The 19,099-nt window shown below is 37.3% G+C and overlaps 1 protein-coding gene across 6 annotated transcripts in view; it reads right to left on the bottom strand.

Annotated features, from left to right (window-relative positions):
* Positions 1-19,099, bottom strand: part of GAB1 (GRB2 associated binding protein 1) — a 100,656-nt gene that overhangs the window by 13,591 nt on the left and 67,966 nt on the right. For all 6 annotated transcript variants that reach the window (XM_026106122.2, XM_026106123.2, XM_064510761.1 and 3 more), the window contains exons 4-6: positions 10,806-11,410; positions 7,952-8,037; positions 7,441-7,744 (exon numbers count right to left, since the gene is read on the bottom strand). In XM_026106122.2, the coding sequence (XP_025961907.2) occupies positions 7,441-7,744; positions 7,952-8,037; positions 10,806-11,410 (995 nt within the window). The remainder of the gene's footprint in view (positions 1-7,440; positions 7,745-7,951; positions 8,038-10,805; positions 11,411-19,099) is intronic.

Here is a 19,099-nt window from a genome sequence, read left to right as displayed (position 1 = left end):
GCTGTGGCAGAACCACCCAAATAAAATATTTTCTTGGAATTTTTTTTTTGTTTTAAAGTTTTGTAAACAAACAAACAGTCGCAGCTGCCAGTTAAGGACTGGTAGATCATAGCAAGGAGCTATAGAAATTCCATTTAAATCTATCAAGTAAAAAGCTAATCTTGTAGAAGTACTGTCATGGAGGAAGCCCAAGTCTCAGCTGAATGAAGGCTTTGGAGCTTGTGAAAATTGGTAAGATAGTATTCTACACGTTTTAAGGAAATCTGAGGAAGCAAACGCCATTCCTCAAAAGCCTTTTTTTTTTTTTTTTAAATCACTAAATAGAATGAAGAGGAAGTGGAACTTCCAAGAATAAGTGGAAGGATTAAATACTTGAATTTCTTAAATCAAATTGACAATATTTCTGTTCTGAAAAGTCATCAGGGAAATTAGTTTCTTATTCAACAGATCTTCAACTCAGTTCGCTCTGCTGGTTAGAATCATCATTCACATTTTTCTTTTTTTTTAAATGCTTACTTGTCCTAAAACCTGAGAAAGCGAACAATCTTTTATTTAAAAATATGCAACAGAATCAAGATAGTTTAGAACAGTGCAGTGTTGCCAGCTTTCAATTTTGCCCTGAGTGTATTTGGTAATTCTTATTCTATTTATTTATTTATTTAAAGAAATCTCAGTTCCTGATGTTACAAATGCCTTAGCTGTTTCTCTGAAATTTTATTTTAGGATGCTGGGATGGTGTTCCCATTATATCAGAATGTGCAGTATGTTCATATTGTCCAAGCCTGACACTCAAACATGTAAACAATCAACGAGAAAACTATTCACTGACTACTTACAACTAAACTTCACAATTAATGAGAGTTCTTCATTTTCTTCATAACTATTTTGTTGGGTGTTTTTAAAGTATCATACCATGAATGATTATAACTGGTCACATTAGGACCCACTATGATGCTTTTGGATGACAGAAGATGATAGACACTTAATGCCACATGTGAAAGCCTTGTATACAATTCCCTCTTCAAAGTGGGCTTACAGTTTTAAATAATATGGTTGATGAAAACCTAGAATTTTCTACAAAGTTAAAATCTGGGTAGGAGATGCTCAGGAGTAGTCATGGCAAAGACACAGCCACATTTTCATAAGTAGTCCACATATTTGTGGCTTAACCGCATAAATTATGTCATGTAAAATCTTAAAGGAGAAAAATTTGGAAGAAAAACAACCAAATTTAGTATCCCTGCTTTAAAATGAACTCAGAGGAAACAACATTTTTTAAAACAACCGCAAGAACCAATTCCATGAGAATTTTTTTCCTCTCCCTTCTTTTTTTTGGTTTGCTTCTTTTCAAGATATGTTGGTATGTTTTATTTGCATGAAAAAGAATGTATGCATCACTTACTGCCTCTAAAACCTAGCTTGTGCTATAAGTTACCAAGCCCAAAGAACATCTCTTTTAAAGACAACCGTATGGACTGAAATTACATCGAATTATTTCAGATAAGATTCTGATGATGTACTACTGTTGAAAGATAAACCTTTTGTAAAAATAAATGCAAAAAGACACTATACTGGTTACTGGTTATTTTTGCAATCAGCAAACTGTAAAAGAAGCTGTGGAATTCAACCCAAGTCTAAGACTGAAAACCTTGTTAAAAATAAACTTAAATGTAATTCAACTGTAGCAAATTGGACAAATACAACTGTTATTCAAGACACAAGCAGCAGAGTCCAATAGCACGTTGTACGTAATAAGAGTGGGGGATCCTGAGTTCTTTACTGTCTGTCAGCAATCTGCTTGGTGATCCTGAATACATCATTTTATCACAGCTCCTCATGACCCTGAATGAGGTTCTGTGCTATATCAAACTCTTCTGTGAAGTGTTTTAAGGATTATAGATCAAAAGCATTACCTAAGCGGTAGTGTTGCACTCTGCTAAAGAGAGTTTCAACTGAACTTTTTTTCATTCCATCATGGTCATGAATCATTAATTCAGCCATATGCTCAAAGCACACATTTTTATCTTCGGAAACCTAAAATCCACTTTGGTATACAGAAAATGGAAGTTGACAAGTTACAATAAGCAGAATATCAAACCAAGACTCTGAAGCACTAAATTCTGCCATTGTCAATTCCATCATTAACTGTTTGATTCAAATACTGAAAAACTAAGTTTTGACAGTTAATATTGCAAACATATTTCTTAAGAGCTTTGAACTTTTCAAGAGATTGAAACAAATACTGAATGTTATATAGCTATAAAGTTATCTCCTAAACAAGTATTTTTCAAAGACTACCTCATTGTGTAGTTGCTTGATCTTGAATTCTTGCCTTAAGACCCCCGATAAATCACATGGGTGGGGGCTCACTATTGTGCTCATAGACACCCTTGCTCTCATTCAAACACTGTCTCCTCAGAGTCAGTGGAGTTTTCACAGTGGCCAGAGTGGTGACCCACTGTCACTCCAGCCTTCTCCTGACCAAAGTCCATTCACACCCTACCCCTTCTATCATCAGCCATTCACTTTCCTTGATCTCTAGCCTACATCATGTTTGTTGGGAAGATTACAATCATCCGGACTTATAGACCTCCATCAGGCCCTCAACTTTCTCAAGGGTCACCAGCACAACCACCTGGGACCAACCTGCTCAATACCTCTTGCTACCCGGAACAGTTCCCTGTGGAGCTATGAAACACCCAGCATGGTCCTGTGAGCTGTCAGCAGGCAGGAGACCATGGCACCACTGCTTGGTAACATTATCCTTTCCAGATGTTTTGAAGAGCCCAAGGAAGTACAGGGTAGAGGAGGGAAGAATCAGGTGCTTCTTTGCAACCTTAATTTTCATGGCAGTCTTTTCTTCACTGTACTTTGCTACCTTTAATTCTGCTGGGCCTTCTTCAATAAATGTTATCTCAAAGAAGGAACTGTCTCAAAACTGAAAGACTCTCTCAAACTAAAATGTTGCAGAACCGCTCTGCAACAGAACTAGACACATAGTCTTTTAATGATTCAGAGAGCATGACCCAACTGCACAGATGGAAGCAGTATTTTTTCCATTCGAAATCTTCTGCTAGCAATAGTGCTTCCAATTTAGCATCACCACTGCATGCAACTATGGCAAGCTAAAGCAGCCAGAAAGCAGAAATACAAAATGAACACAAACAATAGTTCTTTAAAATAAACCAAACAGCACCCTGAAAAAAACAGGTTAAAAAAAAAATTGTCATTCAGTTACAGGTAAGAGCAGAAAAGCACCTGGCCAAACGCACTCAATTTTGTCCCAAGCAATATATCACTTACCTTTTGGTATGCTTCTCTAAAAAACAGTAACATTTTGATTCAAGCTAGTGGGGCTGGAAGCCAATAGCATGTTTTGAAATTACTTTCAAGCCTTCCAGAAGGTACTGGAACCTTTCCCCATTTACAGAAGCAGCTGTGAGCCCGGAGAATGAAACTACACGAAAACGTAGTGTAATCTCAAGGCTATATTATCTTTTTTACGTCATGTTCTAAAACAAAACTATTCCTGAAATCAGTGGAAAAAGACACAGGCCATCTCACAGCTCACAGTGCCTCCTGGCCCAGGCAAATTGTACAAATTCAAAGGCTGAAGAGCCCCAGGCTTTCAAAGCAGGGGCAAGACAAAAGCCCTCCCCTGAAGAATGTGCACATAGTTTAGTGAATTTTAGATGTATTTATTACCTACATTTAGTTTATCAGTGTTATTAATTTTCACAACTTAATTGCTACTTCGGTAAAACTGTATCTACTCTTAAAATAAACTGGAGAATTTTGAAAGTTTAATAGCTACCCAGAACCTCAGGTGTTTATATCAGAGCTGTGAAGACACACACTTTCAAGTCACTCCTACTGAAAGACACTGTCTGCTAGATCTTTATTTGTTGGCACGTCCCTCTCTAAAGACCGGAGAACCAGAGGAAGTAACCAAGTGTGTATTTCATCTCAGGTTCACTTAACAGCAATACAGGGGGGGTACAGGAGGTTACATATAGCAGAATGCCCACTGCCATCACCAAATCCTCCATTCCTACCACTGGCAAACTATGCTGCTTGTAAGCCTCCAAGTTTTTAAACCAAAGAAAAGTAAAGGAGATGTATAAGCACATACATTTGACAACAGAAAGTAGAGCGTTCCTTCTTTATGTGCTAGTTTCACTGCATTATTTCTTTGTCAAATGCAATTTCAGCACTGAATGTGACAAACTTCCTTGGCTTACACATGCACATTTCTAAGCTGCAACTAATGCATGTTAAAGGTGATAGTGCTACTTTGCAATAACAAGTGCGTCTACTAAAAAGGAACTGCAGTGCACACAGTTTATTTGCGGCAATACCTGAAACCAAAAAAAAGGTCACAGCAGCTTCTTCAGACAGAATACGAACAGCCTTCATACACCTGGAGGCCTTGTAACTCTCTGCAGTTATGCCGTCTTTTAGAGAAGCAGCAGTTGTCTCCAACAGAAATTCTTACATGACTCATGTCATACATTACAAGAATTTACCTCTGCTTAAAAGGAGCAATACTCAGTAGAGAGCCATTTCATGTGCCATTCCCCCCTCCTCTATGCCTAGCTAGGTTTTACTGAATGCACAAACCAACTTGTTGCTTGCTATGCATTTATGTACTAATTCATATCAAAACACTATTGCAATGCATTTAGATATGCAGAAAAAAAAATGACAGAAGTTGCTACAGTAACTTGAAAACTGAAAAAGCATCAGAGTAGAACATAACTTGTTTTACTTAGGTAATGAACCATTAAAACAAAGTTTTATCCTATTTTAATTCAAAAGGAATTGCAGTTCTATCTTCCCAAAAGTACTTCTGGAAGAAGTTATTTGCATGGAGAACTCAACTACTGAAATGGGAATATATTATCATTCTGATGTGTCATCATATTAGCTTTTCACAGCAATGGAAGACTTACAGTAGTATACTTGATATAAAAATTGAGTGAACCTGTGCATGTGTTACTAAGATAAAACAGTGACAGATCATTATCATCATCATTCTTGGTAACACACATTCATATATTAGTGGGGGGGGGGGGTTTGTTTCCAGCTGCTAAGCATATTTACTTTCAGGGATAGCTTTTTTTAAGCTGACTATCTTTTAAAAAAATAATAATCATGCTATTTTAAAGAGACATGGTTTCTAAAAGTCTACAGGCAAAAATACAGCTAGTCAGTATGAGCCATATCATGCAACTCTACATTCACCAAGAAATGTGCTAGTACATCTAAAAATCTTTCTCTCTTCCCCGATGTTAGCTAGGTCTTCCTATGTATTTCAAGCGTTTAAGGCTAGTAGTGGATGAGGAGCCTTACACATTGCTCTTAGAGCGCAGAACACTAATTCAATTTCAAGAAAGAGGCAAGAGCAGCAATGCTGCCTCTGCAGAAATCCGTGCGACTGCTTTGCACCGCCACCAACAAAGCAAGAAGCTTTTCAACACAGCAGTTTACCACTTTTGAAAGCCAACAAACATTTTATCAGTTAAACACACAAACTGGCCAGTCAGGGAAAAATATTTTAAAGCAGTTCAGTGTTTATTTTGAGCATATTTTCCAATATCAGGTTTCTTCAATCTGTTACTGTCCAGTATTTCTTAAGAACTAAACAAAACTACTGTCTGGTAACACGGAAACAATTAGACATAAGCAGAGAGCCAAGGTTTTGAAAAGGGCTATGTTTCATTTTCTGAACATAGACAGTTTGGAATAAGACATGGCACTTCCCATTTTACACAGAGATCTATCACAGTGATAGTATCCCACTTCTGTTAAAATTACAGGCTGTTTTCACTTAATGGCAAACATACTAATTTAAAGTTTTTGCTAGTGAATATCTTGGGTCATCTAAGTATTTGACATTGACTTTTCCACAAAATGAAACCAGCCATTCTCAAGTTTGTGAACACTGTTTTTTCAAACATATAAAAGTAGGATGTATTCAAATACAAAATAGCATAGACATTTGACCTAATGTTCTTTGGTTACCATCTCTATGAAAAGTTAGTTATCTAGCCTGAAAAACAACTGTTCAGTATGCAAATAAACTGCATCATCATTTATCTATACTTCTGACAGGCTGATGAAACATTTCAGATCCACTAGGAAGTCCAAGCTATTTATCAGTCATTCTCTACGCATCTATCTCATATAGACACATCACAACAGTGTCACCTTTGTTTCTTAAGAAAAGACTATCCTGTTCTCTCAAATACTGCTTATTTTAAGGAAAAGTAAAACAAATACATCAGATTCTTCAAGAGATTTATTTTTAAGGAAGTTTTGGGGAGGTTCTCTAAAATTTGGGTGTTTTTCCTAGTCAATTTTATTGCTGAAGTTGTTGCAGCTTCCTCAAACTCATAACAGGATCTCGCACACATTCAGCAGTTTAAAATACTGCCACATGAAACATTTTTCATTGGCCTTATGGTTTTATCTATCATACTCTTTTAAAGGCAAAGAAATTCAAAATCTAGGCTGAGACTGTGTTTGCACTTACTACAGTTTACATAAATTGCATTATAACCATAGCACCCAGCTCCTGTGACAGGACAAACATATCTTAAGGACTGGCTTGACTGAGCAGTTTCCTCCTCCCATTTGGATCCCAAGGAAGATGTATATGTATATGGTAACCTCACAGGTCACAAGTTAACCATCTTCCTGTGACTGCTCCACGTGGCCACTCACACTCAACTGCTGGGAAGCTCCAACATGAAGCAAGAAAGTGACTTTCCTTGCATTTACAGATGGAAATAAGGCCTTAAAATTGTTTACTTACCAGTTAACACTACTTGCTCAACCTATTTTTTTCCTTTAAACACAATCGTAAGAATTATTCTATAACTGTTGCATACTTTCAATAGCATTAGTTAAAAAGCAGCACAATATACAACTCTTTCTCTCACTATATGACTACTTTCTAACACTATTGGCATCAATAGCATATGTCTCAAACGTAAATGAATTATTTTTAATTATTATAGCATACAATGAAAACCTTTACTGATCCTGTACGAAGCACTGTTATGCCTATGAATTCTTTTTTTTTTTTTAATCCAATTCCTAGTATGCTATCCCATCAAAACAAGTTAACTATCTGTCCTATATATATATGTATATGTAGGGACTAAAACTCACACTTCTGGATGCTAGCAGTTCTATGTCATTTTTTCATTAATAATTACAGCAATGAAATTTAAACCTAACGTGTATTTGGCATTGTTATTTCAATGTTTTAAAATGGTTAAAAATTGTTATAGGATTCCTTTATCTTATGGCTACTTCGTAGAATAAAAAATACTTTGTTAGAATTTTTGAAAATGCTCATTTTTCCACTAAACTAAAGTTAGAGAGCTATATTATTACGTGATAAAATCAACTTCTATTGGACATTGTCCTCACCTTTTCTGTCTGGTTTGAGGTTCCGATCCACTGGTGGTGGTTCACATTCTGCAACAGGTACTGTCCGTCTAGGAGGGGTCTTTGGACTGGACCTGAAACCCATGTGAGCGGGAGGAGGGACTTGCTTTCCAAATAATGGAAAATCAAACGTGCCTGGTGTCATTGGTACATAGTTTGTTTCCTGAATGGGTTCAGTGAAGCTGCTGGAATGCTGTCGTGGAGGAGAGTTGGGATTCATTGGGACATAATTTTCATCTAGTTCTTCACTTGAAACACTTCCCACTGTCAACATGCTTCTGTTTTTCTAGAATTAACACATATTTCCTTTAACAAAATAAGTTATGCAATCAGCTGTAAATCATATGACTCTTTTAACCTAATAACTCAGATTAATACATTCCTATTGAAACTGAAAAATCACAAATACTGTACGGCTTGCTTTTTACATGGGAACAAAGAGCATTCGAGCACTCTGTCACTGCTGTCTCTTATGAGATCAAATCATACTTACAAAGTGGTTATGGAAGCCTTCCAACGAGTTAGATCTGTCATTCGGAAACGTACGTGGAATATCATAACAGTCTTGAGAACTAATTTCTGAAGAAACAAGAAGAGAAAGTGGCTATTTACTTCTTCATCTCTGTTCCTGTCATTTGACACCAGGCCACCAGTGTCTTTTCAATATTTACTGTCTGCTGCTGAGAAAATACAAACACACACATGCTCCCCCACCTAAAGCTGTGATCGACAGATTTTATCTATGTACTTGAGAGGATACTATACTATATGCCTGTTCACAGACAAACTTAACACCCGTATCAGTCATGACTTTAAGCTCTCGTAGTAGCGTTTTCCATGGCAAGAGATAAAGCAACTTTTCTGTTTCAAGAGGTAGCTAAGTCTTCTTTTCAAACAGACAGGTATAAGATTTCAAGAGTGGGTTTTGGGATATTGGGCCCTCAAGAGGGAATTCTGTTCTAAAATAAATGAACAACAGACATAATTTAAGGGCTAGAGAAGTTTTCTGACTTACCCTCCCCATGTAAAATGCTGATTCAATAGAATTTAATCTGTTATAATAACAGGTAAATTCTTCTTAACGTGTACAGAAAATCTGCTGCCTTCCCCACCACTCTCAATTCCCCTGTTAGGTCAGCAGGGGCTTTCAGGTTGAATAAGCTGCTACAGATCCAAAGTTCTCACATTTTTCAGGGTCCTGACTCTTGGCACTAAGGAGTTCTTCAGTGCTGCGGCTGCCTCTCTGGCAGATGGGAATATCTGTGAAACACCTCCAACTCTCAGGTACTCAGACCTACTCACCTGAGCAGGTGACAGGCTGCCTTACTGTGCAACAGGCTTGCTCCTCTTCCTGACACCAACACAGAACTCTGGGAAAATTCTGTTTTTTATTATCCCCTTGCCCCTGAGAAACAGCTCTGAGGGTTTTTTTCTTTTGAAATTTCCACTTCACAGGAAAAATAAACACTTCTGCTATTAAGTGCCAAACTAAAGCAGTATTTTCAGAAAGGCAACTTTTCTTGGGGCAAGGAAACTCAGCTTTAATGAAGGAGTGCTCATTTATCTTTTCTCAGTTTAAGTTTATAACTAAAGTAAAGCAAGCAAGAGTCTTTCAGGGTTTTACTTTGTAATTTTAAAATATTAACAAATACCAATATTATTACATTTAGTCTATGAAATGAATGACAAATGGAATAATTATATCTGAATACCTGTATAATCATATCCCTTGTGTATATTGCCTCCTCTAAAAACCTTGTCTCTGTTGTCTTCTTTCTGTCTCCCATCCTGTACCTAGTGTAACTCAGCATTCTCTTAAAAATCCCCTCAAACATTAGTATCAGTTCTAACCAGCTTAAAAATCCACTTTAAAAGTAACATTGTTTTGTTCACCTGCCTTAGGAACCTGAAAGGAGTGAAGCTAGCCCAAGAGGTATTAACAAGACTAGAAAGACCGTCCGCCATAATAAACATCCACTTCCCAATCTCAACCTCTCAAATATTTCTTTAGTTTACACTGAGAGTGAGAACGGGGGAAAAAACAAGCAAGCAAACAAATGACAACAGCAGCAATCATTTTAACGAGAAGTAGCTGCACCAGATTTGCTAATTCCCAGCTGCTAAAGGAAAAACAGTAATAGCAATATATTAACAAGCCTGGAAATGCCAACATTTAAATGACTATAAGGACTATGAAGAGCAAATTTAATTATACTTTAAAAACTGCATCTCAAGGAGAGAAACACGAAGTTTTGTGGCACTAAGAACCAGATCAAGGTCCATAGGGAAGCACTGGGTATATACTAACTCATAGTGAATCCAGCCAAATGCTTTTGACCCCTCAGTGGATTTGGACCACTACACGCAAACCTTACTTCAGTCATTCTGAAAGACTGATAGCAAGCAGCAGTGCTGAACTCATCTATAACCTTACTAGCAACAATCACTAGTTCTTCCCTTCTATTTTCTAAAGACTACTAATACCATAAAGATATCTAGGGTTTCAAATATGTCCAGCTAAGACTGAATGTCCTAGTGCAAAAAAAACATTCTTTATCAATGTTCTGGGCTTTGCTGTTTTGATGGTATCCTGTAACTTCTTTCCTCCTTCCTACCTATCTTAAACAGTAGGACTACAGACTGCTCCGTGGAGGGCTACACACTTGTTAAAGGCCAAAACTGCCCCTCATATAGTTCAGAAAAAAACCTGAATGGTCCAGGTTTGTTTTCAGACACACGCTGACACCTTAGCCTGAGGGGGAATCCTCAGCTGTCGTTTTGAGAGAAACCCCAGCATTTCTAGTCCGTAGGATGTTTCTTCATTAAACTAAGCTTCATAAACTTCATCTCCTCTTGCGGTTACAGCATAGTAATTTCTTACCTATCCATCCTAGCTACTAAACACAGAGTCTGACAGTTAAGCTGAGGCATTCTGTCCTTTGCCAACCCCCTTTTTCCTTGGCAAATATTGACATCAACAGGAGACCCTGCAAGCCAGATCAGTTACAGTTACATACCTCCAGATAAATTTGGGGTCTTTCCTCTTGTCGATGACACAGGAGAAGAAAACAAATTCTACTGAGTTACAGCATGGCCAATCGCATGTCAGATTAACTGAAGTTACAGGCAACTCTTCTGAAGCCTGCCTTATAGAAATGGCACAACTTTTCAGGTGCTGCCTTGGAACAGCAGCTGACATTACAGTTGCACTGAAAGAAACACTGTGAGGAGCAGGCCTGTGCTTATCAGACCACTGGACAAGTATAAAGAACTTTTTAACTGGTTGCACAAGATTAAGGTCGTTTAACATACAACTTCGGAAGCAGAATAAAACAAGGAATACTGACCTTTACGAAAGATATTCAAATCTACAGTTGAAATGGTATTACTGCGTGAGGGCGGCATTCCTGCTGTAGGGATGCAATAACTATTATCAGTGTCTGATGCAGTGCGAGAAATGCTACAGGTTTCCACAGGAGATCGATCTGAAGCGTGGTGAGGTTTTGGTGGCCGAGGTGGAGGAATATCTGGAATCGCCTCCAGTTTTGAAGTCTGAGATAATGTTCCTTCTGGAAAAGTTCGTGGAATCTGGTAAGTACCTCCAGGCGTGGGGGGAATGTCATAACTAATGGAGATATGTCTCATCTGTGCATCTAATGAAGATGTTGCTGATGGGGTATTGAAAACATGTTGTTCTCCTTCTGCATCAGTCCCTGATGGAGATGCTGCCTTTGGTAAAACATCCTGCGAATAACTCCTAGGCAGGTTATAAAGGCTGCAGTCTGCCAATGCCAGTCCAGCACGAGAAGGTGGAGAGTCATAAACTCCTTGCTGCTGAAAAAAGCCATTCACAGCATGCTTGCTCACTGATGGAGCAGGGTTTTTGTGGGAGGGCACATTATCATTGCAGTCTGTTTCAGAGGAGGTGGATTTTGCCGAGTCAGCGTGAGATCTACACAGATTACAAGATTAAAATGTTGATGAACATATAAAAACCAAACATTACAAATTACAAACTCAACTTTTAAAATATAAACAATTGAAAAGTCTGTCTCTTCCATTTTTTTTTTTAAATAAAGTGCAGGAAGTCAATTATTAAGCAAACAATAGTACTTAAAAAGAAGAATGCTAAGAAATCATACACATACAAACCCATGCATGTGAAACACATAACAACACAAGAGTGTAGCTTTAGCAGCAGCTCAGCAAGTGGCTGTTTCATAAAGCAAATGATTTCCAGAAAGATACCAAGCCAATTTGCAGCAGGGCTTGTTTGTTGGGGGGTTGGGGGAATTTTTTTCGTTCTTTTTTGTTTTTAAGCTTCTTAAGCCATGCTGCAAACTACTAGTGCTTTAATGGCACTGCTAAAGGTGAAAACATTGGGCTCACTCCCTGGTTTTACAGTACTTGCTAGTTTTTCTTAATGAGTATGAAAAAATGTTAAAGGAAAAATATGATTGCCTGCAACACCATATAGTGCATGCCTCAAGTTATTTACTGACAATACAAACCTGATTCAAAATACATAAAGGAGAGAGAAATAACAGATAAAGGGAGAAATAGGAGAAGGATTGCTTGCTCTTACAGGAAAAAAAAAATCCATAGGGTATATGTGCAAGAACTGAATGCTTTTGTCTTGAACTCAAGTTAAGGCAGCATTGTTAGATAAAAGTAGACAGTGGTTTGCCTTTGATTTCTTTGAAAATTCCATCTTTTATGAGAACAGCACTCACTAATACTGGTTCTAACCAACAGGGGAAGTAAACCCACCACAAACTTTTTTTCTCCCTGGGTAGAACTCCCCAGATATCTCATTCCAGACAGAGAAATTTTGTTACAAGTCTGACTCCTAGTTTAAATGCAAGTCAGAACGATAGCAAATATTAAGACAGGCGGAATTAATGAAGTCCACACAGTTTCACCAATCATACCATGATATTTCCTATTCTCATTACCACAGAACCACACCGTTGTGCTTATTTATATGTATATACATATATATAAAAATAAAAAAAAGTCTATGTTTCAGCATGTGCATGTCATGAATAGCTGCTGCTGCTACTCTTATTAAGCTCTATTAAGCAGCTGGACCAAACAGCTTATGAAACTTTTCTAAGGAATGAAATACAAAAAAATCAGCAGTGTAAGTATCATAAGAAGCATTTTCCCATTGTTTTAAGAGGCTCTCTTTCTGAAGTGATCACAGCCACTATATATTATTCAAATTTCAATTGTGTGATATTATCACATAAAACTTTCTTACTTAAGGGATGGTTGGATTTATCTCTGTGTGTTCTAGTAATCTGAGAAGAAAGGAATCCAGTTTAGCTATTCATTTAGGTTTCCTCTACTGTCACTGGAGAAATGGAGACAGTGGGAAACACAATCCTTTCTTCTTAGATATGTCTAAAACTGGCATGAATCACTCCTGAAGTGCCTCGCTCTCTCTCCCTCTCCCCCTCCCTCCCTCTCTGTCAGCTACCAAGGAAATCTGATTAACTTAGATCAGACATCTCAAGTCAAGCAAGACGCCATTCACCTAACCAACTGGTTTTTTTCCTCTGTTTAATAGTAGAGGCACCATCTTTCATTAGCTGAAGAGGCTTATGAGAGTTCTTCTCTCACTTTATGGCACCTCTATTACCTTGTTCTTTTTTTTTTTCCTCATTAGAAAAACTATATTAATTTTGCTCCAATTATTAATGTAGATTTTTAAGTTCTCTCTCACTGGTCAGAATTGGTTTCTAGGTGACTCTAAATATAAATTGCATTTAGTTTAATAGACTTCCAAAAAGATGAGTAACTTTCTTATCAAGTATTTATGCTTGGCTTAACCAAGTGAAACTTCCCATATTCCTTATGATACTGACCATGCTGGACACGTCTCCTCTCTTTGCTAACATTTTACTATGTTTCAACTCAGAGTTTCCGAAGTTCAGTAACAAACCACTGCTCCGTTTTACTTTTTACTCTGGTTTCTGAGGGAATGTAAAAGCTTAACATAACTGCAAAAATACACCATATGGGACAAAAAAAAGCGTAAGGTTACAGAGCGTGTTACAAGACATGAACATACTGTGTGACTACTAAGACATTGAGCTTAGCCCCTTCGGCAGCCCTTCGTATTTACTTGAAAGGTTCATTCAAAAGTTCCTCTTGCTCAAAATGTATTCTTCCAGTTCTGCGGTATGCATTCAGACCAAGCTTCCAGCAAAAGTCATGCATGTTTCACATGAGCAAGTATGGCAAGAATCTTGGTCTGTATTTTATACGCTATAAAAATAAAATGGGCAGTCTAGAAAAGCAGGACACTGACAATCAATTATAGAACCAAAATTATTAGTTTCAGTTCACTAGGATATACTTTTAAATGGAAGTATTTCCAAAACTACAGAAATAAAATATAAACACTACCATTTATCTTATGAAAACAGTACAGAAATGCACATAATCAAAAAAGAGTGCACTCAATTTTATTTTTCAGTTCACAGCTTGTACATATACTGGGATCACTTCAATCCATTTAGCCATGCACCACCACTCAAATGACATTTAAAGTATTTGTATATACACACACACACACACACACACACAAAAGCAGGGGAACTGTCCTTAAAATTCTTACCAATTCTGGGCATGATGATGGTTTTAAACAGACATTAAAACACATTCTTATGATAACAAGTTATATTTGACTCTAAAAGATGCATAACATGCAGGTGTATATAACCAAAGCTCAAGATGCATACAGTGCACGTATGACGCTAATGCTTCAGGACTACCTATCATACGTAAACAACTATGCTATCATGTTTAAATAAGAGTTTTTCTATTTCTGACTGAATACTGCTTCTTATCCTTTCTTGACCACAAGCACTCTTGAAAGCAGACTTCCAAAAACCATGACATGAAGCAGTCAAGCCAGCCACTTGCTTTTTCAAAATATGAATGGGTTGTAGCCAATCCGATTTTGCAAGTTCAGGTTTGAAGACAGCCTGAAACAAGGGCCAAGAGAAGAGCAATTCACACAGAAATGAAGACAGGAAATTCAATCTATTAAGTTTAAATAGCTTTCAAAAGTCAGTATTAACTGTTAGTCATGATAAGAAGAACATGTACAATTTTGAAAATCTACACTGTATATTTGAATCATATGTTATCTCAAGGGAAGTGAGTTTAGGACCAGAGCTCAGGAGCAGATTTTAGTCCTGCTTATTTAAAGGATCTCAGATGCAAGCAGCTTAATAACTTCCGCATTTATTTATTTATCGAAATTCATAATTTTTCCATGCACTTCAAAACAGCTCAACAAAAACAAAAATTTAATTTGGCTTAAAGAATCTACTCAAAACTCATTATTAAGATAAGTATTAAAATATTTTTTCTCCCCAATTTAAAATAATGGCCAAGTTAGATATAACACAAGGAAAATTATTAAGCCTATTTATGAATAGAAGATGGACTATGACATGTACTCATGGTGCTATCACACGTGCAATACACATCTGCAAATTATGCTAACAGTGGCAAAACTATTCTGTACTCAGTGCTAAGGCTGGACACCTCTTCCTATGCATCAAGAAATAACTATATAGCCTGATGAGCTACATGCACCATACTTTAAGAGGCACAGAGCAGATATGGGACATGGTGTTGGGACAGGGTGTCACACTCAAATTTTTATATACAAATATAAAAATAAAAATATAAATATAAAATATATTTTTTATATATATAAAATCTGTGCATTTGGAAGTGGGGAGGTGTACACATTCCAGGAAAGTTTCTGAATGGAATGATCATATAATGTCAAGTAAGTAAGCCTGCCCCTATGCACTAAAAACTAATTGCTGACAGAGAACTAGGACAGAGTTTTCAAAGTGTTTTAGTCAGAGGAATAACCATCATAATTTCAATATACTGTATATGGTCTGGCTTGACCACCCATATTTTCAAGCTGATTCTTTTCCCAGCTGCAGCAATCAATACAACAGATCAAACAGAATACTATAAACAGAAAGCAGCAGCAAAATTGGTCTTGTGAGCCAGTAATCCGGGGCAAAAAAAAGCAATCATAATAAAAAATGAAAAGTAATAAATAAATAAAACAAACAAACAGCTCTATCTTGACTACAGTTATTTCCAGAAAATGGAAGCCAGGGTTACTTAGTTTTTTTTTTTTTTTTTTTTCTGTTAAAACTTACGGAACACCATGCAGGACATCTCAAACAAAGAATATTTTCAGGCAAGTTAATGGTTCTATGATTAATTTCTCACACACATTCCAAAAACAGCTATTGTTCACTCACTGCAATGGAATCTTTTTACTTTCAAAATCTTCTAATAAAAGGTATTCCTGCCCTTCTTCAGAGATAAAGGATGACCCTTGGCTGGTTCATAAACACAGGAAAGATGAGGAAAACAGCATTTAATACCTGAATATACCTCTCGAATGAGCTAGAAAAATAAAGTTTTGGAAAGAGTCTTTCATTGCATTTTCTTATGTATTATCCAAACATGAACCTTTGAATCTCACTAAATGCTCCAGTCAAATAATACCCTTTTTCAAGTCAATAGAGATCAGGGCATAAAACTGCATTATTTTAGACAAAATACAGCATGATTTGTACAACTGCAAGTACTGTGTCCAATCATATGGGATATCCTCACAACAGTGTGTGGTACGTTGTAGGACACAGCAGTGAAGCACTCAGAAATTACTTATTTGCTTAGTTTCAAGACACAAGAATTCTTAAAAATTCCAAACAAACAGCTTAGCTACTTCTTTTATTTTTCAGTTACCCACCTTACCTGTAAAAGAACCCCAAAGCCCTGAAATAAAATTCATTGATTCCCAGATTATCTATACAGTAACCTGTAAAACTAGAATACAAAGTCTGCCTTCTGCATATTGGAAGCTTCAAGGTCTAAAGAGAAAAAATTATAAAAATAAACTACTCAAGCAATAATATCTGCCTATTGAATTATAACTACTATGCCTTACTTCTAATGAATACTGGCACACAAAATATTTTTCCCACAAAGAAATAATAAAAGCTCTATCATCAAATTTGCAGACTAATTATTCCGAATCTAGGAGTTAATGGGAAAATGACAGAGCCATTTATTTCTTTTTCACTTGTTTGTGTGCGTTACTCCAGTCCACCCCCTATGTTTTCTAACTGATCATCTTAATAATAGGCTACACAGATAAACAAAGTTCTAAATCCATAGGAAAGGGTCTGTATCAACCATACTCTCGCCCAAATTTAGCAAAACTTAGCAGGATACCTGCTGTATCAAAGATGAAACATAAACAACTTCAAGTGGAACTGAAACTCCAGCATAATTATTATTATGAATTTTCCTTATTACAGCCTTCTTAATAAAAGGACATACCTAATTACCAAACTTTTATAAAAGTTTACCATATAAAAGTTACTTATATAACTTATATAAGGCTACCAAACTTAAATATAATACAGTAAGCCAATCATTCCCAACTAACCACAATGCTTTTGTTCACTGCCTTCAAATACTTCTATGAAAACATCATTTATTTAAACAATCTCCACAATCCCAAATACTTTATCCATTCCTTTTTCAGTTCCTTTGTCTGTTTTATCTCCATAGGATATTCTGCCTTCCCTAATCCCAAAACATTTACTCTCCTGTGGCATCTGTGTGTTCCCCAACAAAATCTGCAGGCTACCCACTACAGGACTCTATACCTTGCTCCATTTTGTGCCCTTTTTCATGGTGCCCTCAGACTTCACTCCTTCTATTTAACCCACAAACCACACAACTGCAGAAGTCACCAGAAAGTCAATTACACATCTTAACCTTAACAATTCTAAAAAACACTCTTCACGTGGTTGTAGAAACCCTTTCTGTGCCCATCCCTTGCAGAACCAAACCGGCACCCTGACATACTCCTGATAAGCCAGGGCCCTAAAATGAGAACTCATGATTTCTCTGCCAAGCCATTCTAGAAAGGAAAACGAACCAAAGAACTGGCATAACATTTAACATTCCTCGCAGCCACCCCTACCACCAGCTTCTAAACATCACTGACCATTCAAACCTTTCACACTTTAAGAAACTAAACACTGGGTATCCCCTTCTCTCGCAGGACATTTTGGGGCACTCTCTGCTGCCTGTAACCTGCACACTCCATGCGCTGGGGCACCGGCAGGCTCATTCTGCATTCTGTTTTACAAGAAAGACTGTGAAGGGTGGATGCTTTCCTACCATGTAATCATCAGTAAATGGAGCAGGAAAGTCCTCAGGCACAACAGAGCAAGATGAAAACGCCGAGGGAACAGAGAGCACATGGCACAGGTAAAACTGGCAGAGCATCAAGGTGTTGATGAAGACGGCACTGCTACTAAAAGGTATGGCCCTAAGGGAGTATGTGAAATACTCATGAAAAAACTTTCAAAGGAAACTTTATTCAGCCTTCAATTCACATTTCTGCAATCACAAAAACAATATGCAGTTTTGTTTAGTTTTGTTTTTCTGGAAATAGCTCAGCAGACATTATTTCATATTATTACAAAAAAGAAGCCTGCCAGAGAGATTTATAACCTTCTCCCACAGAATAATCAAGGCTGGAAGGGGCTTCTGGAGGTCATCTAGTCTAACTCTCCTCCCCACTCCAATTCCTCTAAGCAGAGGCAACTTCAAAGTCAAATGAGGTTGCTCAGGGCCTCGTCCAGTCCACTTTTTAAAATCTTCGTGGAATCTCCATCTTTCAAGTCCCTGGGCAGCCTGTTCCAAGTTTGCCCACCACGATCCATTCTGAAAAAAAAAGTGATGTCTCCCAGACAGCTACCGTCAGATATCGTATCTTGCTATGCAGGAGGTGCTGTACATCTGTTTCAGTTAGAAGCAGCAGTTCTGGAATACGTATACATTTCACTGAGCAAAAGTTCTCAATTGTTTCCTTAAAATTTAACATTGCATACTCCTCTGTAGAATTAACTGGGCAGGTACTCTTTATTCAGTAACGCATAAGACTTATTTCAGCTACAGTTTTTTAATATGTACTCTTCAGAAAAATGTTAAGACCCCATAAAATTCAAGATACAGAAATTGAGTGGTTTGAGTCTCCTGTACTCCAAGTCATCATTAAATAATCATCTTTTACTCATAAGGATTCTTGATTGAGTCTAAACCATGTCAGCAATACAGCTACAACTGCCATTTGAGGATTGCTGTATTCAGTGATGTGGTAACCTGGTAGGTGGTAACAAATTTCAGCCTACATTACTGAATCCTTTCCGTGAAAGGTTCAACTGGCAAAACTGGAGGGCCAAGTACCAGAAAGGCAGGAACACTAACTTCCTCCAGCTTCCTCTAGTTCTAGACTGCACTGAAACACAGCAGGGTGCGGCTAAAGAAAGGGTGGTCCTTCGCTCTGTGCGCTGTACATCACTCCAGGCTATAAAGTCATCCCTGGAATCACTGCATTAATCTGACACTTCATATTGGCAATTCATATTCAATTCATATTGGCAATTACTGTACACACGTTTGGAGAATGTAATACAGGTCTAGCACTGATCAAACAACTTACTACAAGAAGTTCAAGCACAGAAAAAAGAAGTAACAGTTACAGACAACTCCCCCCTAGATTACA

Source organism: Dromaius novaehollandiae, chromosome 4 (assembly GCF_036370855.1).
Source record: "Dromaius novaehollandiae isolate bDroNov1 chromosome 4, bDroNov1.hap1, whole genome shotgun sequence".
NCBI classification, from domain to species: Eukaryota; Metazoa; Chordata; class Aves; order Casuariiformes; family Dromaiidae; genus Dromaius; species Dromaius novaehollandiae.
The sequence above is the reverse complement of the archived record's forward strand: the minus strand, read 5'-3'. Positions and strand labels throughout refer to the sequence as shown.